At 38.6% G+C, this 17,674-nt stretch overlaps 1 protein-coding gene across 2 annotated transcripts; it reads left to right on the top strand.

Annotated features, from left to right (window-relative positions):
* Positions 1-969: 969 nt before the first annotated feature.
* LOC101156630 lies at positions 970-11,686 on the top strand. 2 transcript variants are annotated; one of them, XM_011473850.3, is made up of 9 exons: positions 970-1,125; positions 4,854-4,930; positions 5,002-5,331; positions 5,896-6,210; positions 6,773-6,898; positions 8,641-8,673; positions 9,960-10,004; positions 10,106-10,147; positions 10,231-11,686. In XM_011473850.3, exons 2-8 carry the CDS (start codon positions 4,864-4,866, stop codon positions 10,144-10,146), a joined length of 957 nt encoding a protein of 318 aa, XP_011472152.1. In that variant the 5' UTR covers positions 970-1,125; positions 4,854-4,863; the 3' UTR covers position 10,147; positions 10,231-11,686. The 2 variants fall into 2 exon arrangements, with proteins under 2 accessions (XP_011472152.1, XP_011472156.1); XM_011473854.3 differs by lacking the exon at positions 8,641-8,673 and having other exon boundaries at positions 971-1,125.
* The last annotated feature ends 5,988 nt before the right edge of the window (positions 11,687-17,674 follow it).

Below are 17,674 nucleotides of genomic sequence, written 5' to 3' on the forward strand. Positions count from 1 at the left end.
AAGGTTCAGAGTACTATCTAGTGGGTCTAGATGACCCAACTCCCAATGATAAAGTGCCTAGGATAGCACAAGGGTTAAAAGCATTCCCAGTGGTCTTTTCATTCTGGCTATGCCGAAATCTAATATCCTGTATTGTTTTTTTTTATGACAGTTTCTGCAGAGCAGCAGGAGTTCATGAGAAATTCACCTCTGATTGAGCCTTTAACACTCAGTCTACTGGAATTCCACAGCTCCTAGTATAACAATCCCAGTCAAATAGACTGCTCGAACAGTATTTGTATGTGATTTGGATCATATTTAAAAGATTTAAAGAGTATTTGGGAGAACAGGTAAAAACACAGCAGGGCTCAAAATTAAAACATCATAGTCTGATTAGTTTAATTTCGTGGAATATTCATCCTTTCAAGCTTTTTCCAATTTATGGCACCTCTTGAACTAATTACAATTTTGTCTCTCTGATGTTTAGAATGAAGCTGCAATTGGGTTTTGCTACAAGGGCATGCTCTGCTCCTTTTAAATGCGTGCTCTAGTAGACCACTAGGTCCATGAATGTTTTTGTCCTCCTCATCTGAGCTGGCCTCTGGCTCCAACCTGTTTGGCTGGACAGCTCCAATATTGCTTGTCATTTTTGTTGTACCAGTAATGTTATGTTGGCTGGAGAGAGTGTAAAGAGATGGATGTTGGGAAGTGGGGCCGGGCTTACTCTGAACTAGCAGTCCCGCCCATAACTAAGAGGCGAATACTGCCGCTCTGCAGAAAATAGGACACAGGTGAGTTGATTTTGGATAAAAATCGCATAATCATAATATTAAAAAAAGACCACTGGGAACACTTTCAAATTAGATGAAAAGATGGTTGGAGCGGGACTTTAAGAGTAATACGATTTATTTTTAACCATTAATTTTTTTTAAACAGTAATATTTCACATGAGTGCTGAGGGCATTCTGACAAGAGCTCCACGTTTTTTCCGCCATCTTTTTTAAAAACGGTGTGGGAGTGAAGGAACAGGCGGTGCCATGTTAAAATGAAAGTGAAAGTTAAATTAACACAAAGGGTCACTTTGGAGACAGTCAGTCGTCTCTCCAGTTTATAGCGCGGGAGCTGTGCTGTTGAGGAGCTTGTGCGGTGAGTTGAACCTCTCGGTTTCGTTTGCGGGGAGCAGTCGCGTTCGGCTCAACCTCTGATGAGTCACCCTCGGTGTCTGGCGCGAGCGCTGGCAGCAGTTTGTGGCGGTCTTTCGCTCAATCGCTGAGCTGCGCTGCGCGCGCGCGCTCGCTGAGTCGCTCGCTCCAGTTCACCTTCAGGAAAAACAAACCAGCTTTATGTGTGACTAAAACCTCTGTGTTCTTCTGACCTTCACTTTCACTTGGAGCTTAACCATTTGGATCCCACTGGGTGAAAGGTTCTAGCCTGTTTGCGAACAAAATGCGACGACCGTCTCCTTTCAACCGCAGAAAAGGAGACATCTGTTGTGACTTTAATTGAACATGCCAATGACGGAACCAACAGCAACCCACACCGGGTGGTTTCAGTCTTAATTAAACTATCATTGTTTATGGCGGTCATGCAAAACAGATTATCTATTTTAAAAAATACCTTTTATTTTGCATTTTTTTTGTACATTGAGAACACATATTTTTTTTCTTAAATCTTTATGACAGTCTTGCATATATAAGATAAAATCTTCTTGTAAAATATTGAAATGGTAAATTATAAATATTTAATTTTGCTGTTAAAACTTGCATGAGAACATGCAGATTTGCAGAACGGTGTAAAAACGAGTGGAGAGCAAACTTCTACTTTGTGTTATTGTATCCTGTTATTGCTGGACCTCTGCTCTCCAGAGAGCAGGAAATATCTGCTCCACACTGAACACACATTTTGGCATTTAGTCAAAGTATACAGCTAAAGTAACTGGATGTATTTTTTTTCTGGTATTTTTTTTTTTTTTTGTCTTTTTACAGGTTTCCTACTGAGATTAATCATTGCATCTAAATTTGCGACCACCCACATGTATATCTTTATCCTGATGGTGAGAAACAGAAACAGTAGCAAAGCTGAGCTTGATCTAAACTGCTGCAGAAATGCATGCTTTCACTTCTTCAGTGTGGGCTCAGACTCAGACCTCAATCACCTCTTCAGGAGCTGCATTTTAGAAAAATGATCTATAATTTTTTTTTTAATTGCCGCAGAGCAACATGTCTGCCCCCCCCCCCCCCCCCCCCCCCGCCTAAAGAAGAAATGTATAGTAAGAAAAAGTAAAATAAGAGTTTTACACATAATTATTTTAATATGTATTGAAAAATATTTATTTCATGAAGTTCTACTTCTGAAGTCTTGTAATGCATGTTAAAAAACACAATTTTATTTGATAAATGTTAAGAGGTTAGACAAATCCATTGTTTTGTTATTTTAATCAAATGGGTTCAATTTTTTTTTTAGGAGACAATTGTAAGCAATTTCATCAATTTAATAAAAAAGCTGGCAATCATCATAAAGAAGCAAATTTTAGAAAAGGGGAAAACATAGGTTTTTAACTAAAAAGATGAAATAGTAATAAAAAAAAACAAAATTGTTTAACAACATTGAAAGAGGATTGCATCTCAGTAATAACTTATGGAACAATTGAAAAATTAAAGGAGCAACATTTTTTGGGACAAAGTATTTAAAGTATTTTGTTAACATATTCACAAAAAAGAACTAAAAGAAAAATGTTTCAATCTATGCATAATCAAATATTTCTATGAGGCCTTTAAGTAGCAGTAAGTAAAATATTGACCCTGGTGCAGTGTGGTGTGGCGTAGACCAGGCCTTAGACCAGTCTCACACACACCCACACACACCCACACACACACACACACACACACACACACCCACACACACACACACACACACACACACACACACACACACCCACACACGCACACACACACACACACACACTTAAGGAGGAGGGTTTGGGGAAGAGAAGGAGGGAGTTAAAATTGTGTGCCCTGTCTAGGCTACCCCACCTTGGTGGGACATAGCCTTGGTATATAGATAGATAGATAGATAGATAGATAGATAGATAGATAGATAGATAGATAGATAGAAGTAAAATATTATAAAGAATTTTGTGTGGAAAAGGTCCAAATAAGGTCTCTTCTTTGTGCATTTTGCTTTAAATCAATGTATCTTTTTTTATTTTTCCACATTTTTATCTTCAACAAAATGCCCTCATGATTAAAAAAAAACCCCTTCCATTTAAAGCAAAAGAAAACAAGGATTGTTCATGCATGCGGAGAGTGCCCGAACCCCCCCAGATTTTGCACACAGTTAAGTTCGACACTTGTGCATTGCTGTTTTGATAAGTACAACTAACCAGGAAACTGAAGTTTACTGCTAAACAGACAAAACTGTTTTGGATTCAGGTTTGCTTCCTCTTCAGGTCCTGTAAGTGAATAGCATGTGGTTGTTTTAGTTGGCTTCTCAAATCCTTCTTTAAACAAGTCTAAGTGGACTTTCTTCTTCATGCATAAGCTTACAAATGTGCAGCGAAATGTTTTTTTAAAAATTGTTTATTTTCTGGTCATGTGATGCTGTCATTCACATCATGTGAGACAAATGAGGGATATTCCTGAAGAATGCCCGCTGTTTGTGTTCTGTAGTATAATGAGAGCAGAAATGAACACTGGGAAACTTCTCTTTTCACATCCTACATAATGTCAGTTTGGGTGGGAAATGAAAGTCACTATAGGCCAAAAAATCATTTAAACCTGTCAGACAGATGGAAGGTTGCATGGATTTGAGGCTGTGTTATTCTTATAAAGTATGTTTGTGTTTAAAAGTTGCAACCATGAATTAAGAGAAAACTGACGGGGTGTGAGTTTTTGGAAAACTTACTGTTTCGTCTATTGTTTTTCTCCATCAGATCAAACCTTGACCTAAAATATTTGGCCCCAGCAAAACATACAAAGAAAAAAGAGCAAACATAAGATTTAAGGAAGCAAGTTTACAAAATGTCTGAACGACTTGTGTGCGAACACACTAAAGGTTTATTGCACCATAAAGAAGTCAAGCAAGATGTTTTTGTCTTTTTAAATGTTCTGTCTCGTCAGCTTAACTTTTATTCTTCTCTCTGACTCTTTCCATTCATGCTCAGATGTTCTTCTGCCAAAAAAGATTTTAAGAAAGCTAAGAATATTTTTTTTTCAATTAATGAAATGATGGATGAATGATGGGGGGCAAATAAGACAATTCTGACAACATGAACACGGCTACTTATCCTCACAGCTGCACGCTATAACATGTTGGAACATGAGTCGCATGTCTTTCTGTTTGGTGGTTAAGAAGGAAGAAAAGCTTCTTACTGGAAGAGAAATATTTAGGTTGTTTTTCCATTCTAACTCTAGTAAAGTATTTATTTTTAGATTGTTGGTAAAGAAATGCTAAGAAATGTGTTTGTTTTTATTTTTTAATGTTTAGATTTTTAAATTGAAGAGACAGGATGTCATTTCTGATCCAGGATTAGTGTCTGTTGTTTTTATTCGTGTTACCATTGAAGAGAAAATGTTTTTTACCTAAGCTAGTAAAAGGAAAATTAAAGATGTTAGATCAGCTTTGTGTTTGATGTCTTTAAGAAAATCAACAAAAGGGGAATTTGTTTCATTTAAGCCAAAAAATTATATAAAATGTACATTATTTTTAAAAATTCTAGTGCTTGGTATCTGCCACCATGAAACACCAGTATTTAAGGAGAAAACTGGAATTACACAGAACCCATAAGTGTTGCCCCACGCAGAGCACACGGATGCTCTTTGGACTTTGTCTGTTATTGTGTTTGGCTGTAATCTTTCATCACAATGTTGTTTCAGGTCAAGAAACATGGCCTCCAGTGGTACTATCGTCTGCATAATCTATGCTTTTGGGATTACTGTAGGAGTTGCCAACTGTAAGTTCAGTTAGACTCTTAGATTAGGGTAAATTGATCACTGCTAACCTCATTTGAACTGTGTTCCACAGCGTCATTGAAGCTGGAATGTGACGAAACAAATACGGGGCAGTTTGGCCAACAGTCACTGTTGAAGTGTGTCATAAAGCAACCTGCTGTAAAAGTCCGCGTGGTCATTTGGCGCAAGGTGGGCGAGAATGAAGAAGCCCTCCTGGTTTTCGAAGACACGGTGAAGAAGCAGGTGCAGGGCTTCAGGTTTGTTGAACCTTTCTGGATCACGAACAACCCGGACCTGTCCATGCTGATCAACAACACAAAGATGGAGGATGAGGGAGAATACCTCTGCACGGTGGTCACGGATGCGGGTGAAGGCGAGAAGATCACTCAACTCAAAGTGAAAGGTGAAGCTAAAAGATAATGACAAAAACTTCAGGTTAGGGCTGCTGGAGGAACCCGAGGCTCAGATGAGTTTACATTTGCTTTGCTCTGTAAGTGACTGGGGAACATCGCTTAAAGCAAGACAGTACTGGCTCTAGACATTCATCCCCTGTGAGAAAACACATCTGTGTTAGTCTGGCTTCCTCCCTCAATCCGGTACCACTCAAATGAGGTCATCTGGAAATTCCGAACTGAACACTAGCAGGAATGCATGCTTGTGTGTGTTAGATAGCCTGGGTTTTTATCTTGGTGGGACTCTAAACAGGATGGAATGAGTATATTAGAAAAAAAATCTTAATGATTGAAAGGGGCTTTCCTAAACCTCTTAGATAATGTCTGTGGGCTTCTTTTTAAAGGCTTCTTTTTATTTTTCCTTTCAGTTTGATAAAATTACATTAAAGGGCTACAGTTTTATTCCTTGAAGTTGCTGAGTTCTCATCAGATGCTGTGAGACACGTAATGAAAATCAGATGGAATGATTTCATTTAGGTGTTAACTAATTCTGTTTTCCACCTCATTTCTTGCAGCCAGATACAATCAGCCGACCATTAAACAAACCAAAAAAACAAAGACTTCAAATGTAGCAAGCTACCTGATCTGTGAGTCTTTTGGAGGATACCCAGAAGGCGAACTGCGCTGGTTTGACGAACACGACAAGGACTGGACAAAGAGCTCAAACATGACAGTAAAAAAGACGGATAACGGTTTGTTTAAACTCTCAAGCTGGCTGCCATTGATGTCAGGATCCACATATGAAAGCTACACCTGCAAAGTGTATGATGGCAAAGGAGTTGAGGAGGGAAAGGTCTTCTTTGAACCCAACAAACAAACAGACCCTGAAGGTATGTCAAACTGAGTGGCTTTTTTTTTTTTACTTCTGGGCCATCTGTTCACAAACGGGTGCAGAAAATAAGTTTTACCTAATAGGTAGCATGAACCCAGCAGAAGTTTGGGATCGCTGAACTCAAAACCTAAAGGGATCATACCTTTCATTGTCTGTGTGTGGGGGAGCAGCGAACCTCTTCATAGTAAAAAAAATAAAAAAACATGTTTTGACCTTACCAGGCCTGTTTTTAAGAATACAAAACAATTTCCTTAAAAAAAGAGAAAGATGTGTTACAACGTGCAACATGTCACAGATAAAAACACGACAACAATTGCAAATACTTTCAAACGAAAAGCATGCAGGATGGGGTCAAGAATGTTTTGGTTCTGATGTTAGATTTGATCTAAATCTGGAAAACACAATATCTGGAGTAAAATCATCCAATTCAACAAGTCTTTGCTGACCGACTTGAGCTCTTTGAAATCTTTCTGGGTCATTTCAGGTTAACACAAACTGGTTTACAGGACATTCCTATGCTCTGGCTGTTGTTCTAACCTTTTTTTAACTTATTTTTTTAGCGTCAGTAAACAATGAGGAGCTGAAGAAAGAGACCTCCCCCGCAGCATTTGTTGCTCCTGTGGTGGTCATTGGATCTGTGATTGTGGGATTACTTTTACTGCTGCTTTACAGAAGGCAAAGTCAAAGTAAGTAGACATGCAGAATTTGAAACAAAATTGTTACATTTACCCTCTTTGACTGATTTTGGTATTTATGAAGACAATAAGGCGTCTGAGGAAAGTCAGAAGAAGCTAAATTGTGTTCGTTTTTGTTTCTTTTTTAAGAACTGGAGGAATTTGTTTCTCAACATATTGCGTGCTTGAGAGTCATTTTTGGATTGCAGAAATGTTGAAGGTGCAAAGATGGCAATGAATGATCTTTGCTCATAATAGGCAGATATATGAAGTGTGCCAGGATTTTTTTTTTGTGGGCTGTGCCATTTGCAACAATGTAGTGAGAGTAGCGAGCGGGTAGAAGAAACAAGATCAAAGAAAGTCTGACAGACGTTGGTTGGCTCAATCGTTGGGTATCGTTCTGGGCGGATTGGGTGGTGAAAAAGGAACCAAAAAGGTAGGAGACCAGCGAAGCTGAATGATTCAGAAGTATTAAGCTCTGAAGAAAAGACGTGTACAGCTGAGGATCCTGAGGTTTACTGTGAGAGCAGAAAGTTGTTTTTTTTTTGTCACAGTGCCAATTTATACTACTATATCAGTGGGTGAAAAAGCAGGACAGACAAGTTTGACAGGTGCTGGAACAGGGTTGATGTAGAACTGAGGACATGTTGTTTATCTGTAATTCAAATGATTGCGCACTTGTTTGTGCACAATTCAAACCTTAAACAAAACACGTTCTCCAGTGTGCAGTTGAGAAGACGTAGACAACATTTTTCATTTTGTTTAAACAAACTTTGAGCGCGTCTCTTTTTGTGGTAAGGTAAGACTATTGAGCATAGGTGAAAAAAAGACAGATTTATTTATGCTGTGACCTTTAGAGGTTTTGGGTGACCTGTGTCTGGTTCTGTTTTCAAAGACGTTGGCCTGGAGGCTAAATCAATGCTGCTTCAGCTGAACACAAAGCCAGAACAAAAACTGAAACTGTACTGTCAGTTTGGTTTTTAGTGCAAGTAAAGACTGGATCATACATGAAAACACAGGCAACTCTCAATCCTCACATGTAAATAAAAGCTGAAAGGTTCTTTTTCACAATGAAACCTCTCGTGCATCGTCATTATACATAATGTGTCATTTCCAACCAGGAAGAAACGTGCTGGTAGAAAATTGGGTCGATTTAAATTTTCTAGAAGTAGGAACAGTTTAGTGGTTGACTGAACACACAAACTGATACAGCAATACAAAAACGAACTTTTTGTAAGCGGAAGCACATTTAAAAAAAAGGCTTAGATGTTGACCAGTATGTTTTACAAAACACCCAGGAAGCATTAAAACACATTAGAAACAGAGAAATGGCTGGTAACAATGTGTAGGGCACTAATCAAGGATCAAGGAATGATTCGTTTCAGGGTCTTTAAATTAAAATCCTGTTTCAGTTTTATGCTTTTGCAGAACTGAAAAACCATAATGCTTAAGTATTTTTGTCAATCATCTGCAGCAGGTCGACAGATTTCATCATTTTCTCATAGTGAGCAGGAAGTAATGAGGAAAGAACTTTACAGGAAGAAAAGAAAAAACCTGTTGCACACCTGGTTATTTAAGACCGAAAAGTACCTGGCTGGGCACATTGACAGGTGGATGCCTTCAGCGAAAATGCTGTGGAACTATTTGTTGTTATGCAATGCTTTGGAAAATGTCCCACAGCAGTGTCTCAATAAAAGGGAATGTGATAAACAAATGGTGAGTTTGCAGCCACCATAACTCTGCATCTTTTACAGAAATGCGGAGACCCTCCACTGCACCCCTTATGGGTATGTTCATCTCTGGGCCGACGGGTGCTGCCACTGGTTTCTGATCTTTGGGAGCAGATAACTTTCCCTCCAGCCAGCTAACAATCTTATCACAAAACCAAACATATTCTTCCAATCGGGTGAGAATGTTAAGCTGAGCTTTTAGTTAAGTCATAAACACTCATCGCTTCTATCTTTGGGCTAACTGGGAATAAAACGGCTGAGTTGACTCAGAATCCAAATCTTTCCGCCGTACTTGTATGGAGGAGTTGCTCTGGGTGTGTTTTTCTACTTTCTACTTACGAATTGACCACATAACTTTACTCACTAACAGAAATCTGTCTGCTTGCATGTCATGAACTTTCATAATCTCGTGATGGTTCAAACTGATACCAGAACAGAAAATTGTTAAGGCAGAAAAATGTCAAAGTGGTGCAAATCTCGCTCAAAGATTTAGAAAAAAACAACAACTTTATTCCGATTTATGAAAGACTTGGTGTCGTTTAATTCCACAAACCGCAATTATTAGTTTCCCCTTTATGATTAATTTTCAAATGGTTAGCACTTCTGTGAATTAAAAAGAATGGCACCCATACGTCACTATCAAATCCAAGTCCCTGATCGGCCAAAGTTTGAACTGGTTTAACTTTCTAGCGTTTAATGGCCGCGTGTTCTGTACGCAGAGCTCAAAAACAGACTTACAACCTTGCATAGCGAAGTGTGAACGCAAGAGTTTAAACTTGGAAGACTGAAGCAGATTTATGTCCGTTTACATAGACTTTTCATTGAAAGTGGTCACTTGAACTTGTGTTGCTGAGGTCTGTGTGAACGTAGCATAATGGTCCACTTCTGAGTTCTCCACGGCTTTCAATGTACATTTTCCACAAGGAAATCTGAAAGGAAAAGTACCTGATCCTTGTCTTGGGGATCCATTCTGCTTGTTTTTCAGCTCTCCCTCCTTTCTGCCGTTAACTGAGATTAAGTATGTTCAGTCAGGCAGAATCTGAAATCCAGGTAATCAGTAACGAGAAGAACAGGGAGAGCTTTAAAATGAGCCAAGAAAGAACCAGCAGCTCTGGTGTAAAACAAAAGAAAAACTTGAAACCAAACTGCTCTAAATTTCTTGATTTGTGCTGTCCAACTCACTTGTAATTAATGGGTTATGTCTAGGCTTTTGACTTTGGTGGATCTTTCTGAAACCTCTGCCTGTACTTGCAGAGAAGCTTCCCACCTGTCTGTCCAAGTTCAGACAGGCGTTTGCTCTTTTCCAGAATTGACATTTTATACGTTGCTCTCATTTATTGCAGGTCCTCACGAAAGCGTTGAGATACAGGATCCAGACGTTGAAACTGGTAAGTAAGTCAACATTGCAGTGATTTAAGGGATTTGGGATTAACTGTCTTTATTCTCCTTAATGGCTTCAGAAATTAACTCACATTACCTGTTTCTCCAGGTGATCCCGAATATGAGGTCGAATATAAAAATCAGCCCTGAGGTATTTTAAAATGAATCATTTCCATTGTGAAAACCGAGACTAGACCTCATCAAATGTCTTACAGTTCCTCATTTTCTCTGCAGGAGGGATCACATGTGATCACAACCAATGTAAAGTCAGCACTTCCATGTTTGGTATTCTCCAAAATGTTGTACTTTTCTACCCTTGTACAACTTTGTATAAATGCTTGGAACTTGTACCACTTAAGATTGTGTTAATCAAGTGTGAGTTTGTGATTCCTTCAAGTTTGCCAAGTTGGAGTGGTTTTTAGATGAGGATGACGTTTTGAGCAGCTAGAAAGCGATTTCTGAGCAGCTGGAAAGCGAGGTGCAAGCATCAGAATGATGAAAACCAACCACAGCTCGAAATGACTTGTACTGATAGGCTGTAAGCTACCGTATATGTGGCATTTCTAAAAAAAAAACAAAAGCTTGGTGAACAGGTAGCATCTGTTAAGTTACTATACTTGCCAAAGCTTGACAAGACTGTTGTTTTGTCCCCCTCTTTTTGTTGTTGTTGCACAATTGATTTTTTTTGAGGCTTTGGAAAAAAATGATAGATTTTTGGATGAGTGTATTTGAGGGGGAAATGTTTGAAATCACAGATTTTTATATTTTTTTCACTAGGGTCACTAAACTGTGAAGTTGATTAATTTTTCTTGATATCTGTATACCATAATTTTCTTTTTAAGTCCTATGATCAGTTCCTGCTGAGAATACCAAATGTTTATATAAATATATATATATATATATATATATATAATTTTTTTTACTTTTATTTGAGAGAACGACTCGTTTAAACACTTTATTTTTATACTGCCAGGATTTTCTGTTCAACGAAGTCTCACTTTGTTGAAAGAGGACCAAAAATCCTTTAAGAAAAATCCTGTAATAACAGTCTGCTTTTTAATAAAGTGACATTTTGAAGTGTCCCATTTAACCCTTGGTGGATTTTGTTTGATGAATCTTTTTCTCCTAAAGTCAGATTGCAGCTACTTTGATCCCATATTTGATTCTCTCTGGAGTTCCCATTTTTTTGTGAAGTAATCCAGACTGCCCTTATGTAACTTTGACACAGTTGTCCTGTGGGCTCTGATTCTCGGCGAAACAAAGCCTATTTTCCCCCCTCATTCATTCTTGTCATTTGAAGCCAGCTTTCATTTCTAAAGAAAAGTGCCCTCGAGCTCTGAGGATTAATGAAAAACTGTGAGAGCAAAGTTCAGTAAAGCCTTTTCACCAGCATAAGGGTAAATGATTCATAGTCTGTAATAGCAAACTTGCAAAAGAAAAGTTTAGCAAAAGATTTAAACTTCAGTTTTCTACTTTCAGTTTAAAAAAACATTTTTGTAAAAACAAAATGAATCAGTGAGGAACTTTGTAATTTATGTGACTGATATGTAAGCTATCCCCACTGTACAAATATCGGGGCAAAAGCAGGCACTGAACTTTAAAACACCCTGATTTGTTTGAATTATTGTTGTAAAAAGTGTAATATGTTTTTGTGTGTGTTCATTAAAATCCTTACTTTTTGTGGCATTTATTTTAGTTGTCAGCAGTCTTTATTGGTTTTTATTGAGCACATGCTCAGATTCTCTTTGATTCTTTTTCTCTTTTAGTTTTAAGATAATTTGTGGAAACAGACTTAGTGAGGCGTGATGTCCAGGAAGGAAATTATGTTTACGCTTTGGGAGGTTAGCACTAACTCCTTCATTGTTTAGTAAAAGTTCTTGGCTGGACTGTAGTAATTTGTATGAACCGATGAAGTCAGTTTGCCTTACTTTTACTTTCATTTTAGCTTGGTCATCTGTAAAATTCCCAGGTTCTCATGCACAGACATGCTATGCACCAGGGAGCAGAGTCTTTTAGGATCTAAAGTGAAAGAAAAACTAGTCAAATCCTATTCATTCCGCAGTAATAACATTTTCCATATGTTTTTAATCCAGCATATTAGTGACAGGACATCTTGAAGCATTGGGCATCTGCTCTGCCCTCTGTTGGTAGTAGGAAGGCACAACATTCACGCCCTTATTTGGGGATTTTCCTGTATCTGATTTCTCAATGGTTACAGGATGGCTCTTCCATGAAATCCTTTTGACCCTTGTGGTATTTTTGGCACTTTATCATTGGGAGTTGGGTCATCCAGACCCACTAGACAGTGCGCTGAACCTTTTTTCTTCAATGATTTGTGATCTTCACTGGTGTCCATGGATTACATGAAATCTTTCCACCTTTATCCACCTTTGTCATGGTAGGGAGAACACGTCAATGTCAGGGTGGGGTCATAGGATAGCACAAGGGTTAATATGCTCAAGATGGATCTAAACACTTGGTTTCAGTCTCTTAGGTATTTTTGTTTTTGTCTAAGACCTTTTCCTGACAGAATTCCAAACAGGGCATGAACTCTATTAGGCCAGAACAGTCTCATAATTCAGAAATGCACACAGTCTTTGTCACAAATGCCCACACTCTGGTTCACAACTGTAATTTTATGCAAACGTATGTGCTTTCTGAATTATGAGACTGTTCTAGCCTCCAACTTCTCCAACACATTCCAGACTGGCCATATGTTATGTGTTGGTGCACATATTTCTGCTTTAGTGTGTGAACCTTCATTATTTTTTACTGCTGCTGCTGTTTCTCGAGTTTTATTTCTTTGAGTGGATACAAACATGCTCATTTTTATTTTGTGTTTGTTCTTTTGAGCGAATCAGTGTTAAGTGGGAGGCAAAGCCATGGCTGAGATAAACTCAACACAGTTTACCTCTAATAGAAATTGTACAATTTTTACTTTTAGATGACATCTCAGGTTTTAACTAAAATGAACTTTAACCTTTACAGCTGATCATAAATTGACTTTATCGGAAATGCACATGTCCAACCGTGGCAATGTTTCAGGATTTATTGCACAAACAAACTTCAAACTGATAACAAAAATCACAACGTGTCTGAACCATGACCTGATGTAAATAGAAGAAAAAAAAAAGGTTCTGGTGGAATGCCACATTGCAGCAGGGGAAACCAGAAAGATGCTGCAGTTGATGCTCAAACTAACATGTGACAAGTTGCAGCGATGGCAGCAATCTGAGATGCAGAACCAAAAACCGCAAAACTAAATCTTAAAGTAATTTAATTTTATTATTTTTATTTTCTGTCTTACAAGAAAAGTAATTTTATCAAGAAAGTTTGATAATAGCAAAATAATCTCAGTTTGAAAAAACATATCTTAATGGCTAGAATTTATTTGTTATAGTAAGAATTTAGGACAATGTTTCTTATACCATTTGCAGATTTTGTTTATTTGTTGCTTATTTAAAGAAAAATCTGCCAATGGGTTTCAGAGTTTTTTACAATGTACCCTGTTTTTGCAGTGCTTGGTTTCTTGCTGTGGTACTGAGGTTGAGCGGTCCACCACTGATCGGAAGTTGCGGGTTGGGTTCCTGCCCCGCCCACCCACGTTTGAGTGTGTCCTTTGGTATTGCTCCTGCTGGTTATAGGTTGTGTTTGACATCAGTGTGTGCATGGGGAATGGGACTGTGACCGCACTTTAGACCTTCAAAGAAGGTAGTGAAAACGCTATATAAGTAAATACCAATTGTAATTTAAATGCAATGGCTGGATTTCCTGATATATTTCAATGGATAAAGTTTTTAAAATGATTTACTTGAAGGCCAAATCTCAATTTACTGACAGAAAAGTACATTGGTGAACAGAAATCGAATCTAAGTGGATGTTATGTTACATTAAATACAGTTATATTAGCCTTTGTTACCTTGAGTCACTCTTAGTTTTTTTTCCACTGCTGTTGGCTTAAATGAATCATTACTGGGAAGGTTCCCATCTTTACTGTACATTGCTATAAACATTTTGTTTCAATTAAGATTTGTTGACAGGTGCACACATCACATCACAGATCAAGATAAAAATGTTCCAAAACAAGGAAAAAATATGTTTATATGCCACCATCTACATCACACATCCTGGTTCTGAAAAGTCATGGGTGAATGAATATTTCTGTCTCTTCTCTTTGTTGGAGCCTAAGCACAAGGGGACTTTGAAAATCTGATAAGCATTGATCTTTCTTTTACAGATTAACCTGAAGGAATGATGTTTTGACTGACTTTTAAGATAAACAAACCAAAGAAAACCTCCACACTCTGATCTTATCATTAGATCCCTGAAGATGCAATCAGATTATCAGATTAACTTTTTCTTGATTTTCGAAATAGCATGCCAAAACTTTTCGTACTTCCACACACTCACTATTTCCCAGTGAAGCCACACTTAATCAGAGCAACTGCAAAAAAGAACGTTTTTCTGCAAAATTTAAAAAAATCAGCCAACGACATGGGAGCCAAGATAGATTGATTGTTAATACTTTATTCATTCCCATCAGGACAAACCCGATTGTCCATTACCCATCACACAAAAATAAACACAACAAATAAATAATTAAAAAGGAAAAAAAATAGAATAAGTTCTTCCCAAGAACTATTAAGAAAACTCAAAAATCATATCATATCATAGCACCTGGGATTAAAGATCTATGGAACCTCTCAGTCCTGCAGCACAGCAGCTGCTTCTCTGAGAAGCCAAAGTCTTGTGACTTGTATTGTTGAGAATAGCCTGCATCCCTACAGAGTCAACCCTTCACCCGTAACCGAAACACACTTCCTGATTAATTTGTCCAGCGGTTACTGTCCCTTATCGTAATGTTGATGACCCAACCCAACCCCAACAGACCACACCATAAAAAAACAGCACTGGCTACAACTGACTGATAAAAATGTGTAGCATTTCATTGCAGATGTTGAAGTACCATAGCCCTCTCAAAAACAGAAGTATGCTCTGACCCATCTTAGGAAAGGCCTTCTGCACAGACCAGTCCAGTGCTCTATGCCTTTGACGGTGTGCCCTCTTCCAGCTCCACCAATGTCATACAGTTCGCAGATGACAGTGTGGTGGTGGGCCTGATCTCCAACAATGACAAGATCAATCTCCTCCTCAACATCAGCAAAACTAAGGAGTTGTTGGTGGACTTCAGCTCAGAACAGATGAGGAACTACCAGCCCCGGACGGTCAACGGGACCCCAGTGGAGAGGGTGGACAGTTTCAAGTACCTAGGTCTTCATATGAAACAGGAACTGACACGTTCTTGTCATGCTAACACCCTGTTGAAGAAGGCCCAGCAGCATCTTCATCACCTCAGACACCTGAAGGACCTTAAATTGTTCGTAGAGGTGCTAAAGACACTCTACTACTCTACACCTGCACCCCAAAATCATCCTGCCGGGAAGTACCACAGCCTGGTTTGGGAACGGCACCAAACAGGACAAGAAAGCTCCCCAAAGGGTGGTGCAATCGGCCGAGTGCATCATCCGTGTCAAGCTCCCTGACGTGAAAACTATTTACAACAAGTGGGGCTGCACCAGAGCTATTACTGAAATACCTCAGTTATCCTAACAATGGACTCCTCTCTCTGCTATGGTTAGTGAATTATTACCATTCCCTGCCCTTAACAGGAACGTCTAATGCCTGTCTTCCTGGACACCCCCCTACACAACACATCGTTCCACCCCAGCTGTTTCAAAACAGAAAACTGCACATTCTACGTAATCTCAGCACAGCAACGTCACTTTATATGATTTAACACTTTGCAGCACATGACCAGTTTATACTTTTGTCTCCCTAACACTGTCCCTGCTGTTTATATCGTATAGTAGGCTATAGAGTCATATTCTTTTTTATAGTTACTGCTTTCAGGCCGGTACTCTGTTGGACAGTCATGCAGTACATTTCACTACATACTGTACTATGTATGAATAAGTATGCATCAAATAGAATTTAAGTTTGTGGTCAAGGTGGACTCTGAGATACATGAAGTATAGGACAATTTCAGTGCTGTTTCCATCAGTGGTACAGATGGCCGCTTTTTTTCTTCCTGCAAAAATCCGCGGAGCCATTCATCATTTTCAACATTATTTGGTTAGGTCTGGTTGCCATGATTACAAATGGCATTAAAGTCATGTGAGGATAATCACAGATGCTCGTTTCTAGGGTTTCAAAAAGCCATCTGCCCACCGGCAGAGAAGAGCTTCTATCTGTATTTTTGACCAACCATTTTTTTTTACTGCTTGATTCTACTAAAAGCTGTTACCTGCTGTTAAACACTATTGCTTTGTTACGCTAGTTACACTTGCTAAAGCACATTGAGTGCACATGTTCTTCCGTCTGAGTTGCAAGATAAGAAAAACCTCCCTGGAATACACCTGTATCAGTTGAACCAGAAGTGACATGTGACAAGAGACATGAGAAGTGTGCAGATTAGTTTTCCTTCCCCCGTCTTAAGCAGAAAGGGGGCAGCAGCAGGAGCACAGACACAAGTTACAACTAAAGGATCTTGGAAATAAATCCTAGACACTGGTTGAGCATTTGGACAACTTAGCCCAGAACATCGGACTTGGGGGGGGTTACAACAAATACAACAACAACAGCAACAAAGATTGGCACTGTCAATATAAATGATCTATGCAGGTTAGAAGAAAGCCAACTCTGTTTGGATCTGACAACAACAAACCGGGAAAACTCCGTTTACCATTAAAGGTCAAACAGCTGATTTAACTAGATGACTTTTTTTTTGCATGTTTTTGCTGTAAATATATTTCTGTGAGAAATGCAAAAGGACAGCAAATCAGATGCATGAAATCAGTGGGGTTGTCATCATTTGTACATGCAGTGCAGGAGCTTCTGCAGCAGTATAGCTATGGCAGCTGCTGTGCAGTTTTATCTGCTGACGTTTGCTTTGAGACAGCTGCAGCTGTGCTTCACGCTGAGACGCAGAGGCCAAAGACCTGTCAGCGGCTCAGAGGCATTCAAGATCGTTCAGTGTTCAGGCCAGGACACCTGTCTGTCTTTCAGCTTCAAAATGTGGTGGAGGAGAATCTGAAAACCGATTCTGAGTGTTTGTTTTGCAGAACACATTTCATGGCAGTTGTTTCTGTAATCAACACAGTAAATAAAAACCTCTCAGAACCCAGTAAGGTGATACTAAAAGGCAGTCTGGTGTTGGGGATAAATGTATTTAGAAGGTTGTTGAACTAGATTTGTGGAGGAACTGGCATTGGATTGCAATGAAAATGCAATTCTTAAGTCTATGAGGAAGTGAAAACCTAATAATAAATACTTTTCCTATTAAATGTATTTACTTATTTTATGCTTATCAATGTTTAAAATTTAAAGACAAAAAAGTTTTGTCTTTTACTTTTGTTGTTACAAAAGCACCTAAACATTGGATGTTTGGAGGTCATGTGGACTTACAAAAAAAAAAAAGCGCTGTTGTTATTGTCATTATTGTAAAAAATTACTATTTCCCAAAAAAAGGAAAAAACACAAAAAGGAAACAAAACTTTGTGATCACAAGCATGAGATTAAGTTAGGATTTGGAAACAACCAGTGGAGGGCAGCAAAACAGCATTTTCTGCTGTAACCATATAGACAAAAACGAAACATGACATATCTTTTTGTTGCCATA

The sequence above is a fragment of the Oryzias latipes genome, chromosome 1, assembly GCF_002234675.1.
Source record: "Oryzias latipes chromosome 1, ASM223467v1".
Classification (NCBI taxonomy): Eukaryota; Metazoa; Chordata; class Actinopteri; order Beloniformes; family Adrianichthyidae; genus Oryzias; species Oryzias latipes.

What these genes read in the sequence shown, in the direction of transcription:
- LOC101156630 (XM_011473850.3), top strand. Translation starts at nt 4,864, where the DNA reads ATGGCCTCCAGTGGTACTATCGTCTGCATAATCTATGCTTTTGGGATT. An exon ending in TACTGTAGGAGTTGCCAACT is followed by an intron (nt 4,931 to 5,001) that starts GTAAGTTCAGTT and finishes TGTGTTCCACAG; the next exon opens with CGTCATTGAAGCTGGAATGT. An exon ending in TTACAGAAGGCAAAGTCAAA is followed by an intron (nt 6,899 to 8,640) that starts GTAAGTAGACAT and finishes CATCTTTTACAG; the next exon opens with AAATGCGGAGACCCTCCACT.